This window comes from Bos mutus, chromosome 12, assembly GCF_027580195.1.
Source record: "Bos mutus isolate GX-2022 chromosome 12, NWIPB_WYAK_1.1, whole genome shotgun sequence".
NCBI lineage: Eukaryota > Metazoa > Chordata > Mammalia > Artiodactyla > Bovidae > Bos > Bos mutus.
In genome coordinates this window covers 25,413,262-25,429,204 of record NC_091628.1, presented here as the reverse complement: position 1 = coordinate 25,429,204, position 15,943 = coordinate 25,413,262, and the positions used below count along the sequence as shown (strand labels likewise).

Below are 15,943 nucleotides of genomic sequence, written 5' to 3'. Positions count from 1 at the left end.
CGATGCTGCCACAGGCGGCCGGGGCCAAGCTTCCTTTGCAAACTGCTAGCAAAGAGACAGTTAAGTAAGAGAATTATCACTCTAAATAATTCAGAGTCCTGCTGCTGGCTACAAACCAAAGATGAGAAATTATATAATTAGCTGCAGCGCATTTAAGGGACTGTATAAAAGATGCTAATGCAATCACCACTTTCAGGCCAAGCTGCAGAAATGATGCCATCTATTAACTAGTCTATAAGATTGGTCCAAATAAAGAGAAACATCCTAAAGGGTATTTCCAAAATAATACTATCAATCAGTTTGACAAAACACTTTTCTTGGGCCTCGGATTAAGAAAAACTCTTGCTCCATTTGAATGTGGTCTAAGTTGCATATTTCCCTTTTCAAAGCATTCTTTATATTAACTGTATTATCTTTAAGTCGAGAATCTTTTTTGTGTATCTTGGTGGTTGTTTTGGATAGCTCTCATCATGCTGATCTGTTTGCTGGCTGATCAGGTTATGTATACAGACCTGAATACATGCACTGAGAACAAAGCAAGCAGACACCGTATAAATACGACCACACTGAACCTCATTATGCAGAATTATTCTACATCAGTGTCTCCCATGCTTGAAACCTCAAGGACACTATGCCTTACCTAAACCTGCAGTTTGTATGTGAAGATCAGGTGTGTGGGTCAAGGAAAGAGAAGTCAGATGAAATGAGATGATGTGCGTGAAAATCACATTGCAGAGTGTGGGTGGCCCATATTTGATTAGCGATCTCAATGGATGGAACCAAAAGAATTAGGGTTTGAGTCCTGATTCTATCCAGACTGCTTTGGTGTCCTATCCTTGGTGAGTCAGACTCTGGCGTCTTTGTTTTTGAGGCAAAGAGAGCAGTACACATATTTTCAACCATGTGGGGCTGGTGCCTCTAAGTCCCACGTTGCTCGAGTCAATTGTGCATTATTTACAACTGCACTTCCGTCCACATCCTCCCATGCACCCCACCCCACACACTTTCCCTTCCCTCCCTACTTCCTTCTTCATTGCACTTATCTTCTGATGTTTATGCAATTCACTTATGAGTTTGCTTATTAAATACCTTCCTCTCTCAGAATACAAGCTCCATGTGGGCAAAAGTTTTTTTCTCACTTTAGTTTACTGTTAAATACTTGCTGCTCAGAATGGGATCTGGCACATAGGCATTCACTAAATAGCAGTCAAATTCAGTGGAATTTATACCTATATGCATACACACATATAAGATCAGAATCCTTGACATAATAAGTTGAATTCATACTGTCTCTAAACCCTCCAAAGTATATTCATAGATCCTACTTTTCATATTTGTGAAATCTATTGTATATAGTAACATTTTATATCTCATTTGAGGAAGAAGAAACAACAGTACTCCTTTTTTTCATAGGTTTTTAAAGCTAATCCTAATGTCACCTAATCTTCTGACTTTAAATGGCATTCTCAGAATCATTCTGTTGAAAGATAATCAATTGTGAAATGCACAACCAAAAAATTATTAAAACAGAATACACACTGAAAGGACTGATGCTGAAGCTGAAGCTCCAACACTTTGGCCACCTGATGCAAAGAGCTGAGTTATTGGAAAAGACCCTGATGCTGGGAAATACTGAAGGCAGGAGGAGGAGGGGATGATAGAGGATGAGATGGTTGGATGGCATCACTGACTCAATGGACCTGATTTGAGCAAACTCTGGGAAATACTGAAGTACAGGGAAGCCTGGCGTGCTGCAGTCCATAGGGTTGCAAACCCGACTTAGTGGCTGAACAACAACAGCAACAGGTTTAGCTAAACTGTCCTTAAAGTTGAGGCACAATCTTACAAAAGGAGAGACCTTGTTTTTTCCAGTGATCATCAACTCGAAAGATTTACAACCTCAGTTCTCAATAGTTGAGTAGGAAGTTTTGTGGTTCTACCAGAGAAATGACCCAGCTATCATATCAGTGGGACACCCTACAAGTGATCAAAAGATAATTACTGAGCCATCGGCTCTGGTGTACTAAAGGTAGAGATTGATCACTAAACTAAAGGTAGAGACTGATGTTGTCTTGAGAGAAAAAGGATGCTAGCTCTCCCTCTGACCACTGGACCACAGTTTTCCTTCACTCATCCCCTCCTCTGCATCCAGAGATGCAGGGTCTTTTATTTCTATTGCTGGCACTTCTTGGCAGGGTTGCTGAGTTTTTTGGACTTTGTTCTGATGATCTGATAAGATTCATATGAATTTAGAGAAATTCCTTCAGAGCTGTTCTATTTTTTAAAATATAATTTTATTCATTTATTGGCTATGCTGGGTCTTCGGTGCTAGAGGGTTTTTCTCTAGTTGCTGCACATGGGCTTCTCACTGTGGTCGCTTCTCTTTTTGCAGAGCATGGGCTTTAGGACACGGGCTCAATAGTTGTGGCACATGGGCTCAGTTGCTCCACAGTATGTGGGATCTTCTGGAATCGGGGCTCGAACCCGTGCCTCCTGCATTGGCAGGCACAATTTTTTTTTTTTTTAACACTGAGCCACCAGGGAAGCCCCAGATTTGTTTAGGTCTCCAAAAAAAGTGAAGACTCCTGATTTCACAATGACCTTGCTTATTGATACACCAAGATAAGTCACTCCTGGTGGCTCAGAGGTTAACACGTCTGCCTGCAATGCGGGAGGCCTGGGTTCGGTCCCTGGGTTGGGAAGATCCCCTGGAGAAGGAGATGGCAACCCACTCCAGTATTCTTGCCTGGAGAATCCCATGGATGGAGAAGCCTGGTGGGCTACAGTCCATGGGGTCGCAAAGAGTTGGACACGACTGATCGACTTCACTTCACTTCACTTATTGATACACCAAGGTAAGTCACTCCTACAATCTTTTTTTTTTTTTTTTACTAAGAGTTTTATCCATTTTTAAATTTTCCAGATCCACTGAAAGAAAAAATCTAGCTGTAAGGAGCAAAGACTCATATAATATCAGGATCTTATTATATTTCAGTTATTCCAAATACTTGTAGGAGTGAAAATCTGTAAAGACAACCTATATCCACACTTGTATCAAATAATTACCCAATTTTGAAACTTGAGTTTAGAATCATCTTCACACCAAGTATTTTTCCTTAGTAATTTCTACTTCATCTGCTTTCCAGGAAGTAGACATTTAACTTCCCAGAACTTTATTGAAATTCCAAGAATCCTTGACATACAGACGTCTCTTAACACACTCTTGCTGCGGGAACTGAATTGGTAGATTTCAAACAGGAATAAAAGCCTGAGTGCATATGCCTTATGCTGCTGCTGCTGCTGCTAAGTCACTTCAGTCGTGTCCGACTCTGTGCGACCCCATAGACGGCAGCCCATCAGGCTCCCCTGTCCCTGGGATTCTCCAGGCAAGAACACTGGAGTGGGTTGCCATTTCCTTCTCCAATGCATGAAAGTGAAAAGTGAAAGGGAAGTTGCTCAGTCGTGTCCGACTCTTCGCGACCCCATGGACTGCAGCCTACCAGGCTCCTCCGTCCATGGGATTTTCCAGGCAAGAGTACTGGAGTGGGGTGCCATTGCCTTCTCCGGCATATTCCCTATGGACCTATGTTAAGAAGGAAGTTCAAACTGTGCCCCCCTGTACTAGGGACATGTGTGGGTCCAGGGCAGGGGACAAAAGGACATGCTGTCCTCCTCTGCAGGACTGTCACCCAGATGTAGGAAGAGAATGACCCAACCAAAGCTGGACACTGAATTTGAGGCTGATCTGCCACTGTCACCCACGAGGAACATATGAAGTTTATTACAGCCTTTCATACCTTTTTCTTTTTTTTTTTTTAGGGTTTTATTTTTATTTTTTAAATTTTATTTTATTTTTAAACTTTACAATATTGTATTGGTTTTGCCAAATATCGAAATGAATCCGCCACAGGTATACATGTGTTCCCCATCCTGAACCCTCCTCCCTCCTCCCTCCCCATACCATCCCTCTGGGTCGTCCCAGTGCACCAGCCCCAAGCATCCAGTATCGTGCATACCTTTTTCTTTTTGTCTGACAGCTTGCAGGCAGCTATGCTACTGCCGGTCTTCAGCTAGACAGGCCCCTAGCAGCAGAACTCAGTTGGAAGGAGAAGGGGCCAGCAAACCAGGCAGACCTCATTTCAACTCTATTCTCTGTCATTACTTATCCACTGGCAGAATTCGGATGTTGAAAGCTCTTAAATGGCCAGAATTATTGGCTAACATTAGTAAGATGTTGGCTGGCATGAAAACAATGAAAGTCCTGGATGGAGGTTCAAATATGCACTTAAAGGAGAACCTGACTTGATATCACTATTGGAAGCTCCAGGGAATTCAGCCAGCCACAGGCTGAGCATGAACCCACGTTGTTGGGCAATAGTTTAAAGAGGTCATCATCACTCTGAGGCTGGATGTGAACAAGCTGGATGCCTTTATTAAGTAAGTTCATATTCTCTATACTGTTCGAAGCCCCAAGGAGTATAGAATTCAGTGCTGGGTTTATTTTAAGGAGGATATTGCTGGCCACAAAGTACCCAGAGAAAGTCACCAGGATAGTAGGGTGGTCTTAAGAAAGCTTTGCCTAAGAAACCTGGATAAAAATTGGGGGGAAGTAATGGGCCTCAGCAGAGAAGGCAATGGCACCCCACTTGCCAAAGGCCACTTTTGAATGAAACCTCAAAGGACAGAAGGGAGTTGGGTTTTGGGTGACACAGGAGAAACGGAAGAAGAACATTCCCGGTGGATGGGACGGTATGAGCAAAGGCAGAGACGCAGAAAATAAGGGAGTCTTTGCGGAGACCGGGACCTCCTGGTGGCTCAGATGGTAAAGCATCTGCCTGCAGTGCGGGAGACCCAGGTTTGATCCCCAGGGTTGGGAAGATCTCCTGGAGAAGGAAATGGCAACCCACTCTAGTACTCTTGCCTGGAAAATTCCACGGACTGAGGAGCCTGGTAGGCTGCAGTCCATGGGGTTGCAAAGAGTCGGACACAACTGAACGACTTTCACTTTCACTTCACTTGGGGAGACCAGCGAGCAGTACTGTGGCTGGAAGACACGGGAAGAGGAAAGCAATGAGAACGCTCTACAAAGACAAAATGAAGCTGACCTACTGCATGGGAGGACCAGAACTGCATGCCAAGGAGGACCTGGGCAGTGGAAGGCTTGTCCAGGGAATTTAGGAGAATCAATCTGTGTGCAAACATAGCTGGAGTCAGGAAAGCAAAGTGAAGAATCCTTATAAGTCTAAGCAAGAGATTATGAGAAAGTAACCCAAGATAAAGGCAGTGACGATGGAAATCAAGAGAATAAACTGTCGGATGGGAGGAGTGAAGGTGAGCAGACAACAGAAGATAGCTCCATGGCGACAACCTTGGGGTTAAGGAGAAGGCTGAAGCCAGGCACTGGAATGGGAAACACAGAAGGAGAACAAAGTTGACTAAGAAGATGGTAAGTTCAGCTGTGGGCTGTGTTGAATTTCAGGTGGCTACGGAAAAATCAGAAAGCAGTTCATGAGAGAAAGTTGGAAATATGGTTCAGGAGCTCATGAGAGGAGTCAGGGTTAGAGATGTAGATTTGAGAGGAGGTACACTTAAAGATGAAGCATGTGTTGTCAAACATAAACGAACTTGGGTTTGAACTCTGCCTTCCACACTAACTAGCTGTGTGGCCTTGGACAAATTGCTTATCATCAAAGCCTTAATTTCCTTAATTGTAAAATTGGGAAAATTATACATACTTCAAAGGCTCTGCTTATTGCATACCATCTGGTTGCCATTTGTCACCATCACTGTCTACCATAACCATCACTGCTGAAACCATTAAGGTAGATGAATTTGGCTAGGAACAGACAGCAATTAAATAGAAAAAAGAGTTGAGGAATGAATCTTAGGAAACAATTATGAGGGGATATATGACAGAAGAATAAACTTAAAAGAAGCTTAGGAAGAGTCAAGGAAGTGGGCAGAAGATCAGGACAGACCACGAAGGATGAGGGGCATCACCAAATGTCCAATGTGTCTCTATTCCTGCTCTGGAACTGTGTTCATCTCTACCTCTTTGTAGAGACACAGATGTAGAGAATGGATGCATGGATACAGGAGCTGGGCTGGTGGGGGGCAGTGGGGAAGGGAAGTGTGGGATGAGTTAAGAGGTTAGGTTTGACATAAATACACTGCCTACCATGGGTAATGTAAATAGCTCACGGGAATCTGCTGTGTAGCGCAGGGAACTGCTCTGTGATGACCTAGATGGGTGGGGAGGGTGGGGGTGGTCCCAGAGGGAGGGAGTACCTGTGGAGGCATTGCTGATTCACTTTGTCTACAGCAGAAGTCAACACAAAATTGTAAAGCAATTATACTCCAATAAAAAACATAGAGACAAAACAAATACCTCCAAGGAGTCAGGAAGGAAAAACATGGAGAACATGGGATATAGTGATGTGACGATCATCCTTGTTCAGTGAAACTATTATGTTAAGGGAAATGAGATTTTCATCCAAACTCCAAAGGGATATGTATCAGATACACAGTGAATTGTGAGACAGATAAGCTTCTAGAAAGGTCCACGTAGATGCAAAGAAATGATTGCCGGCCTTAAGTCTTCTTACCCACTTTCAAAGGTATAAGAGGCTTAATTCATTAGAGAGAAAGGGGATTTCTGAGATGAATCTCTTTAGAAAGAGCTGTGCTGTGAGCCTCTGAACCCCAAAGGAGGGAAGATGCTCCCTCTCATCCCAGCTGGGGCTCCCCTGGGAGATCTGAAGAGCTCAGTCAGTGTCATCCATGGATGGAGGGAGATAACAGATTGGTGTTTGAGTGTCTGGTTTTTCTTCCGAGAACCTCTGGCAGCAGAGTAAAGGAGATTCGCTGGCAATGCGTGGCCTGTGGTTGGGGCAAAAGACATATGAGTGCAGAGACAGATCTGAGGGAGTGAGCTGGCATGAAGATAATTTACATTCTTCTCAAGAGGATCATCTGAGGCCAACAAGCAGAGCTTTGGAACACAAGGACTGAGGGAGAAGTAGCCAAAACTGGAAGAAACTGAACTGACCACATCGAAGAAGAGCTGAATGTTCCCAGTGAGAGTCCCTGAGGAACTGATGCACATACTCACAGAGACTTCGCTGAACACCTGCTCTCATGCCCAGAGAGGCTGGGCCACTGCAGCACAGTCATGAGGACCCGCCACCTGCTCCTCATCCTCCAGCTCCACTGTCCCCTTCCCTACTCCGACCCTGAAGGATCAATAGCACACAGGTGGCGAGCAAAGACGAGAGAAGGTATCAATCCCACTTTTTTTTTTCCTGCAGAGAAAGAACTCACTACATTGGTCCCTGGATCCATAAGGAAAACCATTCCAATTTGGAGTGACTACTACATAGGACTACATGTTTCCACTTCTGAATTGAGATGATGATTTGTAGCTAAAAGAGTTCATAACACTTTTTACTATCTTAGGAAAGAACAGAAAAGTCTTTTTTTTCTTTAGATTTTTTTTTTGACTGGATCATTTTTAAAGTCTTAATTGAATGTGTTATAACATTCCTTCTGTTTTATGTTTTGTTTTTTTCACTGCAAGACACGTGGGATTTTAATTCCCTGACCAGGGATCAAGCCTGCATCCCTTGCACTGGAAGCAATAGTGGAGGACAATTTTGTAAATTAAAAAAAACACAAACTTTTGTGTTTTCAGCATATCATTTACCCAAAGGTATAAAAAGTGAATTAGGATGAGGTGATGGACCAGGGATTGAACCAGCACCCCTGGAACTGGAAGCTCAGAGGCTAAACTACTGAACCACCATGGAAGTCCCAAGGGAACATAAAAGTCTTGAGAGATTTTCCCCAGTGTCATTCAGTGACAAAAGAAGAACTTTAACCATCGTTCAAATTTAAAAGATAGTGGAGGACAATTTTGTAAATTAAAAACAAAAAAAAACTTGTGTTTTTTTGCATACCATTTACCCAAAGGTATACATAGTGAGTCAGGATGAGGCGATGGAGGTTTCAAGGACAGTATTTTTAAAGCTGTTTGGCAGAGACAGAAAGCCCCTTTAGGACAGGAGAAACTGAAGCATGGTCATGAGTTGAGAAGAAAGAGATTATAAAACCGAGGTGAAACAACAAATGTTCAGGAACAACAGGAAGGGAATGATGAAAAGGCAAGGTCACAAATGAGAGAGAAGACAAAGTCAAGAACATTATCACTGCCAAAGAAAGACTCTTCCTCCTTTGAAAGATGGGAGGAGGGGAGAAAATGAATGAATGTTCAGGGACATTTTGATCTAGAAGGACAAGGAAACAAAATAGTTTACTGTGAACTGGCTTTGATCATCCTGGTGGTCTACGAGGAAAGTTCATCTTCTAAGAATGAAGGCAGTGGGTGGGTTTTACTACTCTGGAGGGCAGAATTAGGACCACTGTGAACAGGTCAGAGAGAGATTTATTTAGATTTAAATATTTAAATAAATATTTATTTATTTATTGAAAATTTCTTATATTTTCAATATAAGAAAAAACTTATTTAAAAGCAGCACTAGTGGAAAGTGGAGCTGGCCTTCTTATAAAGGTCTAAGTTGCCGAAACAGAGTGTTTTGGTTGGGGACAGATGAACAACTGTTGCGGTGCTGTCAGGAGGGACTGTAAATCCATGGTTTCCAAGACACCTCATGTATATGATTCATTCTCAATGTTATATTTTGTAGGTTTTTTCATGTGAACAATTCAGGTGTCACTGTTACCGAATATAAGAAAAAGAAGCCCATGAGGACTGGAAGAGAAAACATAAAGAAAAGATGTGTTATATTAATACAATGTCTTTCTTTCCTAAGGACAAAAATCATCTTTTCATAGAAAAGGAACTAGCTGGTACTCCAGTTAGATTCTGTCTCCAAAGTATAATGCGTCTCTTCATGTCTCCAAAGTATCTATAGGTCTCCATAGGTTGGCAGCGAATTAAATTAGAAAATATCACTATGTTCTGGGGAACTTTATATTTACACATGAGCTAAAATGTAGCCATGGAGGAGGAAGTCTCCAGAACCCCTTTAATTTTTCTACAGCTAAGATGCAATGGGGAACTTACAAGAGCAAAGCATGTAAGCCAATGGGCTTTCTGTTTAGAATTCATAAAAAATCATACTCGATTTTCTATTCAAAAAGAAAAGGTCACAGAAACTTGGCAATTATTCACCACTACCGTTATATATATATTTTTTAAAATAAGAACTGTACATTCCTAACATCAAAATCTATTGAACCTATCAAGTATTCCAGCATCGGTACCACACATCTGAAATAAATCTGCTCACGGATTTCATTTAAACTGGCCACATCATACAATTAAAATTTAAACCTATAAAGAACTGTCAGTCTGTTGTGACCCGTCAGATATTTTACCACAATATTACTCCAAAGAGATAAAATATACAAGCAAAAAGTAATATTTTGAGTCAAAGTTCAGCAGCCAAGATCCTTTGACAGCTTCAGACATAAGCAATATTAAAAGTCATAGGAGGGTCCTATTTCATGGAAGTGTTACTGTCTACAATTATTTGTGTCTAGTGCACTGCCTGGCACATGGTAAGTTAGCTCAGCTTACTGAATAAATGAATGGATGTATGAAAGAATGGGCTTCCCTGGTGGCTCAGATAGTAAAGAATCTGCCTGCAATGCAGGAGGCCCGTCCCTGGGTTGGGAAGATCCCCTGGAGGACAACATCACAACCCACTCCAATATTCCTGCCTGGAGAATCCCCATGGACAGAGGAGCCTGGTGGGCTCCTCATGAAAGAATGAGTGACTTTTGCTGGCAGTAGCTCAAAAGCCATTTTGTAAGGAGGTCTGGGCAATCCAGACACTAAGTGTCTATCTGGTGTCCCCAGTGACCTTGGGGACTGTTTCTTGTGATCTTTCTTGGCATCACCAGCCCCAGGACAAAGCAGCAGATCCATTAAAATCCCTCTAACCCAAATCAACGTGGACCTAAGGGCTGGGACTTCCTGAACATCATCAGTTTTAGAAATCTGACTGGGTCTAAATGTCATTTGGTTTAATCTTCCAGAGATTCCCTCCAGAAAAGGGTGGGTATCTTCAAAGGTCGCTGCATCTCCTCCCACCTCCACCACAGGAATAAAAGTTGAGAGTGGGGGAAAAAAGCAATAGATAGTCACTTTTTTGTTCTAAAGTGCCCCGGCAGCAAATCTTAATGACATCTGCCTCCAATTAAGCCCTGCCAATGCAGCTACGTGGCTGAGTCCAGCTGCAGTCCACCAGGAGGTATATTTCAGCCGAGGTGTCATTCACTAACATCATTCACTAAGTAATAAGGAACACAGTTTTGAACGTGCTTTGACATTTATTATCTCATTTGAGGTCCATTACAACCCAGGGAAGGGGGGAAAGGTGTTTTACAGAATGGAAAGCAGGCTTGGAGATGTAGAGACCACACAGCAAGCAGGACACCAAGCTCGGGCCAGACCTTTGTCTTCTAACCCTGTCCCAGTACTGCTTCCATTATGCTGGGTTCTAACCCGATTTTCTCATCACCCAGAGCTGGGGAAAGCAATGAGGACCCTGTGGTGCCTCGTGCCTGATGTAGCTTCTGCTGCATCTCATTCAGGACCTGAGTCCTTGTTTCCAAGGTCAGGATGGCATATTTCTGGGAACATGTATCAAGAGGGTCCTGGGTACCTGATACCATAGGGTCCACAAGAGAAAGCTGAGGAAACGTCCCTTCTCAAATCACATACCCAGGAAGAAGACTATACTCTAGATGGGTCTATCTACTGCAGGAGAAACCTGGACCAGCATTCCCCAGAGACAGGGTTCTTTGTTACAGCAACCTTAGGAGACAGATAGACAACAAAAATACTTCCCTGGTGGCTCAGACGGTAAAGTGTCTGTCTGCAATGCAGGAGACCAGGGTTCAATCCCTGGGTTGGGAAGATTCCCCTGGAGAAGGAAATGGCAGCCCACTCCAGTATTCTTGCCTGGAAAATCCTATGGACGGCAGAGCCTGGTAGGCTACTGTCCACGGGGTTGCAAAGAGTCGGACAAAACTGAGCGACTTCACTTCACTTTCAAACAAAAATATGTAAGTCTGAAGTCATGCCTATTAACACTAAGGAATTAACATTAATGCCTGTTAACATTAAGGAATCAAGGGCACAGGGGAACTGGTAAACAGAGAGGATGAGCAGAAAGAGAAAGACAAATACCATATGACACCACTTATACGTGGAATTTAAAATAGGACACAGATGCGCTCATCTACAAAACAGGCTCACAGACAGAAAGCAGACCTGGGGTTGCCAAGGGGAGAGGGGAGAAGGCGAGGGATGGACTGGGAGCTTGGGGTTAGCAGACGAAACCAGTATATGCAGAATGGATAAACAAGGTCCCATGGTATAGCACAGCAACGTGTATTCAGTATCCTGAATCCTGAAATAAACCATAATGGAAAAGAATATAAAAAGGAATGTATGTGTGTGTATATACACACACACACACGCATACACATATATGTGTGTGTGTGTAACACCAAATCAGTTTGCTGTACAGCAGAAATTAACACAACATTGTAAATCAACTCATTTCAATAAAAATATTAAATTTAATTTTTTAAAAAAGGATGAGTGAGGTTTGAACTCCTGAGCAGGTGTCAGGCCTGGCAGGGGTGAAGGAGGCAGGTGAGGAAACTGGCCAAGCGACTCTGGGGGGGTGTTGGCTTTGAGGGGTGGACAGAAGGTGACATCCTGAGACAGGCTTCTCACCACGGAGTTGCTTTACCCTCCTGGGTAGAGGCAGGCATTTCTCAACAAAATCCTCTCACCTTTTAAGGGCAGCAAAGTATAAATCCGTCAGTTTATCATCAACATACAAGCGAAACTGTGTGAAGCTTCCTGTCTCCAATTTGGCATTTCCCTTGACTCTGTTTCATCATTTCTAAATCAGACCGCAAGCCACGACTGAGGAAGGATCCCCTGGCCTGTGTCTCTCTCTATATATAGTCCTTCATCCACCACAGTAGAAGGCGCTAAGAAGCCAGTGATTGATGACGATATTGCTAAAATGGTTACATTTGGAGCTGGAAGAAGGAAGGTATTTTTTTTTTTCCGTGAAAACGGGGGAGGAAGAAAGCCCCCTCGCAGTTTCTAATATTGATCTGGCTCCACTGTAGTCCCGTGAAATAAACATCTATAAAGTCACAATGTCTCACTGGAAAGACCTTAAGAGCCGTCTCCAGGAGCTTTCCCAGCAGTCATTAGGGGAGGTATCGCTGCTAATCCTGAACTCACTGCAAGCTAGCTTAATTTCGAGAGAGAAAATAAAAGTGCTGCCTTGTGGCAAAAGCTCACTTCTTGGTGCCATTAAATCAAGCAAAGCCTCTGCGCCAATATTAATTCAGTCATTGCTGGCTCCCCTGTTCCCCGTTGCCCCTCCTTTCAGGAAGCCCCTATGGAAGAGGCCAAAGGAAGCCTTGACGTGCAAATATCGTTTAGCAAGTACGGATAAGCTGCAGCAAATCATGCTCAGAGCACTTAAAAAAAAAAAAAAGATTCAAATGTTAATACATTAGCGCCAGAACATGCTGTACAAGCGACAGGGAAACTGCAGTTGTCAACGTGTGAATTTAGTCTTGGGGTAGGTTCATGCCAGGAAGTAAAAAAAAAAATCTCAATTTAGACTTCATCTCTACCCCTACCCCCAAGCCACGTGCTTCCCGGAGGATATGGGGGAGTACACGGTTACTCAGCAGATGTACTTCACACCAAGAAACGCTCGGGGTATATTCATCCCAGGAAAGATGTGCAGTTCTCCCTTTGTCACTAAAGTTTTAGTCTGAAGCAGTCCATCACGGGGCCAAGCCACACATCATGGGCAACATCCCCTGACTCCTGCGTGTGCATGCATGCGTGTGCATGAGTGTGCGTGTATATATATGCATTCTTATCCATGAGAAAGGTTTCTACAGGGAAATCACGGGGATTTTGCTGTTCTTCGTTTCAGAAAGCCGGCCTGCCCATCACAGCGGATGAACACGAGTAGGCTGAAGCCACCTGGGTTGAGAGGACACTGTCAAGGGCGAAAGCCCAGCCCCAAGGCCACGCCAAGAGAGGCAAGGTGAGGGAGAAGCCCCGAGGGGGACATGGAGGGCGGCAGAAGCCCAGGCCAGCTCTGCTGATTTGAAACCGAGCTGGATTCCAGTTCAAGTCTGACAGGCTGCTTTTCTGTTATCAAAGCAGCAGACTCAAACTTTCATTTCAGAACGCATCTGGTCTCTCCGTCCGTCCCATCAGAAACAGCTATTTTCTTTAAATTGGAAATCAAGGCAGTTTATTCTTTTCAAAGCTGTGCTGTTGGCTCTTCTGCCTGACTTCTAACCTTCACTTCTTTTGCACAACAGCTAAGCTGTCTCATTTGAAAAAGGGGTGGGCTGGGAGAGCCTGCCCCTGGACTTTACATGAGTGATAGATTTGCATCAATTTTTGTCTCCAAGGAGAGTCTATCAGAGATAAAGACGCTAAGTATTTAGAGAAAACTTATTTAGAGGGAAAGAGGTGCCAAACCACTCTTCCAGCCTTTTCAACCAAAACATCAATAACTTAAACCTCTTAAGTAATAGAGCTACAAAAACTTTTATTAGGCATTTAAAGTTTTAACGAAAAAGGGGCAACCTCTCTTATTCTTATCCCTCCCTATACACCTGAAGTCATTTTAAAATGATGAAATAACTAGTGTGTTTAAATGCATGTACCTGATATGCATATAATATAGACATTCTATGTGAACGTACATCAGCCATATTTGGAGCTCCAGTATTTCCCACCCACTTGGTCAAAAGCTCATTAATTTATCTGCATTTATCTAAGCAAGAAATTCATTATCACTTCAAAAAGTACTTCCAAGAAGCAACAATTTGAATTAACAATAAATATGTACTATGTTCCTAATTAAATCAGAAGTCATATGACTTAGGAAAGGTCTCTCTGTTCAGGGCAACTGTCTTCCCTGTGATGCTGTTAAGATTCTGAGATGATTTATGGTATCAGAAAACATCATTCTTGAAGTTACAACCTTTCACATGCATTTCCTAAGATGTATCTTTCCCTCTTTATCAATGGTTCCTTCTCTATCAATTGGAAAAAAAAATCACATTTCATTTTCAACTGAAGGATGCTCTTTTCTGATCCTTCACAGATCCTAATGACACACAAATTCTGACGTATTTAAAGGAAAAGGACACAAGACCATCTTTCTCAGGACCTACAAGAGAAAGGAGGCCATGTGAAAGCTGAGTCTAGACACATGCTCAATAACTTCACAATAACACATCTTTCAACTATGAGTTTTGATATAAATATGTAATTAAAAATGTAGACATCGGCACCATGATTTTTCTATAGAACACCATGTAGTTAACAAAATGGTTATAAATTAGCCACTGGTAATTTACTCTTCTAAATGATTTAACCTTTCCAATGATCATTTCATCTGTTTTCTATATTAGAAAAAAATCAAAGAAATTCGAGATATGGAAAAGCCATGTTGGCTGAGGATCTGAAACTGATTTGGTAGCTTTCGAGTTGACATAATCTTGGCCCGAGTGCAGCTCATTTTCGAAAGCTGCCTCAAATTTCCCCTGGTTTTGAACTTTTTTTTTTTGTTTCCTTACCACTTTCATCTAGCAAGAAATCATCCTGGTAACGGAACTTCTCCGGTCCACATGCAATAAAAATGTCATCGTCACCAAAAAAGTCCTGAAGGCACATCACCTACAAGAGAAAAGCGTGGCACTCAGCAAGGGGTCAGCAGAACAGCAATTACAGCAAAGCATCCCGCCAGTGGACATCTGCATACAGCCACTTCCCAGCTAATGGAATCAACAGGGCCGCTCCTCCGGAGGAATTTCAAAGGGAGGTTTTTCAGCATCTGTTACTAGTAAGAAACATGTTCCGTTTCAGTGGTGCAGGAAGGCGGGAAAAAGTACATAGAACCGGTAACTGTCACATTTATGACTTGACATATCAATAGGCTAGGAGGTAAGAGCCCTTTATTTTCACAACAGACTGGATGCAGCAACTTGTAGAAAAGGAGCGCTCCTTCACTCCTCTGACTGTAACCGTCCTGGAGAGCAGTAAAAGTCAGCTTATGGTTTTAGCAACAAAAGTGTTTTCTAGTAACTGATGCCATAGTTACATGATGATGGTTGCTGGGGCAACAACTAGAGAAAAATATTTGTACCCTAACAGGAATAGAACAATCTCCTTTAGACCACGTCTGGGCTGTGCTAAGTCGTGCCCGACTCTTTGTGACCCCATGGGCTGTAGCCTGCCAGGCTCCTCTGTCCATGGGGTTCTCCAGGCAAGAATACTGGGGTGGATTGCCATTTCCTCCTCCAGGGGATCGTTCTGACCCAGGGATCAAATCTGTGTCTTCTGCATTGGCAGGAGACTTCTTTTACCACTGAGCCACCTGGGAAGCCGAAGATCGCTTCTACCTCTATCTAAAACAAAAATGGTACCCTTCATAGAAGGAATAATAGAAAAAGTCAGTTATTTCGGAGATTTAGCTACAGAGACGAAGCAACTGTATCCCTCATCTCAAGCTAAGCTGAACTTTAACACTCCCATGGTTCCCTAGCTTGTGGTCACATAAAGGGAAAGTTTTAAAACAACCTTTTGATATTTTATTCAACTTCTTCTCCAACATGAACTTTGAAAGCTAAATGCCGCTTTTCAAGTAAATGTAGTCCAGATGAATAATCCCGAGCTTACTGCTCTCTCTCTCAATATGTGGATGTGCAGTGTAATATTTTTGCTGTTGTTGTTCACAGTATGTATAATGCCAGTAGAAGGCACCGGAAATGCTTCTGATTTCTATCTATTTTCAATTTTTTTTTTTACCACTTGGAGCAGATGGTAAAGTGGTCACTTGAAGGCACC

General features: G+C 42.8%; 1 protein-coding gene across 2 annotated transcripts in view; it reads right to left on the bottom strand.

The window, feature by feature from the left end:
• Positions 1-15,943, bottom strand: part of DCLK1 (doublecortin like kinase 1) — a 352,622-nt gene that overhangs the window by 145,387 nt on the left and 191,292 nt on the right. For both annotated transcript variants that reach the window (XM_070380418.1, XM_070380419.1), the window contains exon 4: positions 14,674-14,773. In XM_070380418.1, the coding sequence (XP_070236519.1) occupies positions 14,674-14,773 (100 nt within the window). The remainder of the gene's footprint in view (positions 1-14,673; positions 14,774-15,943) is intronic.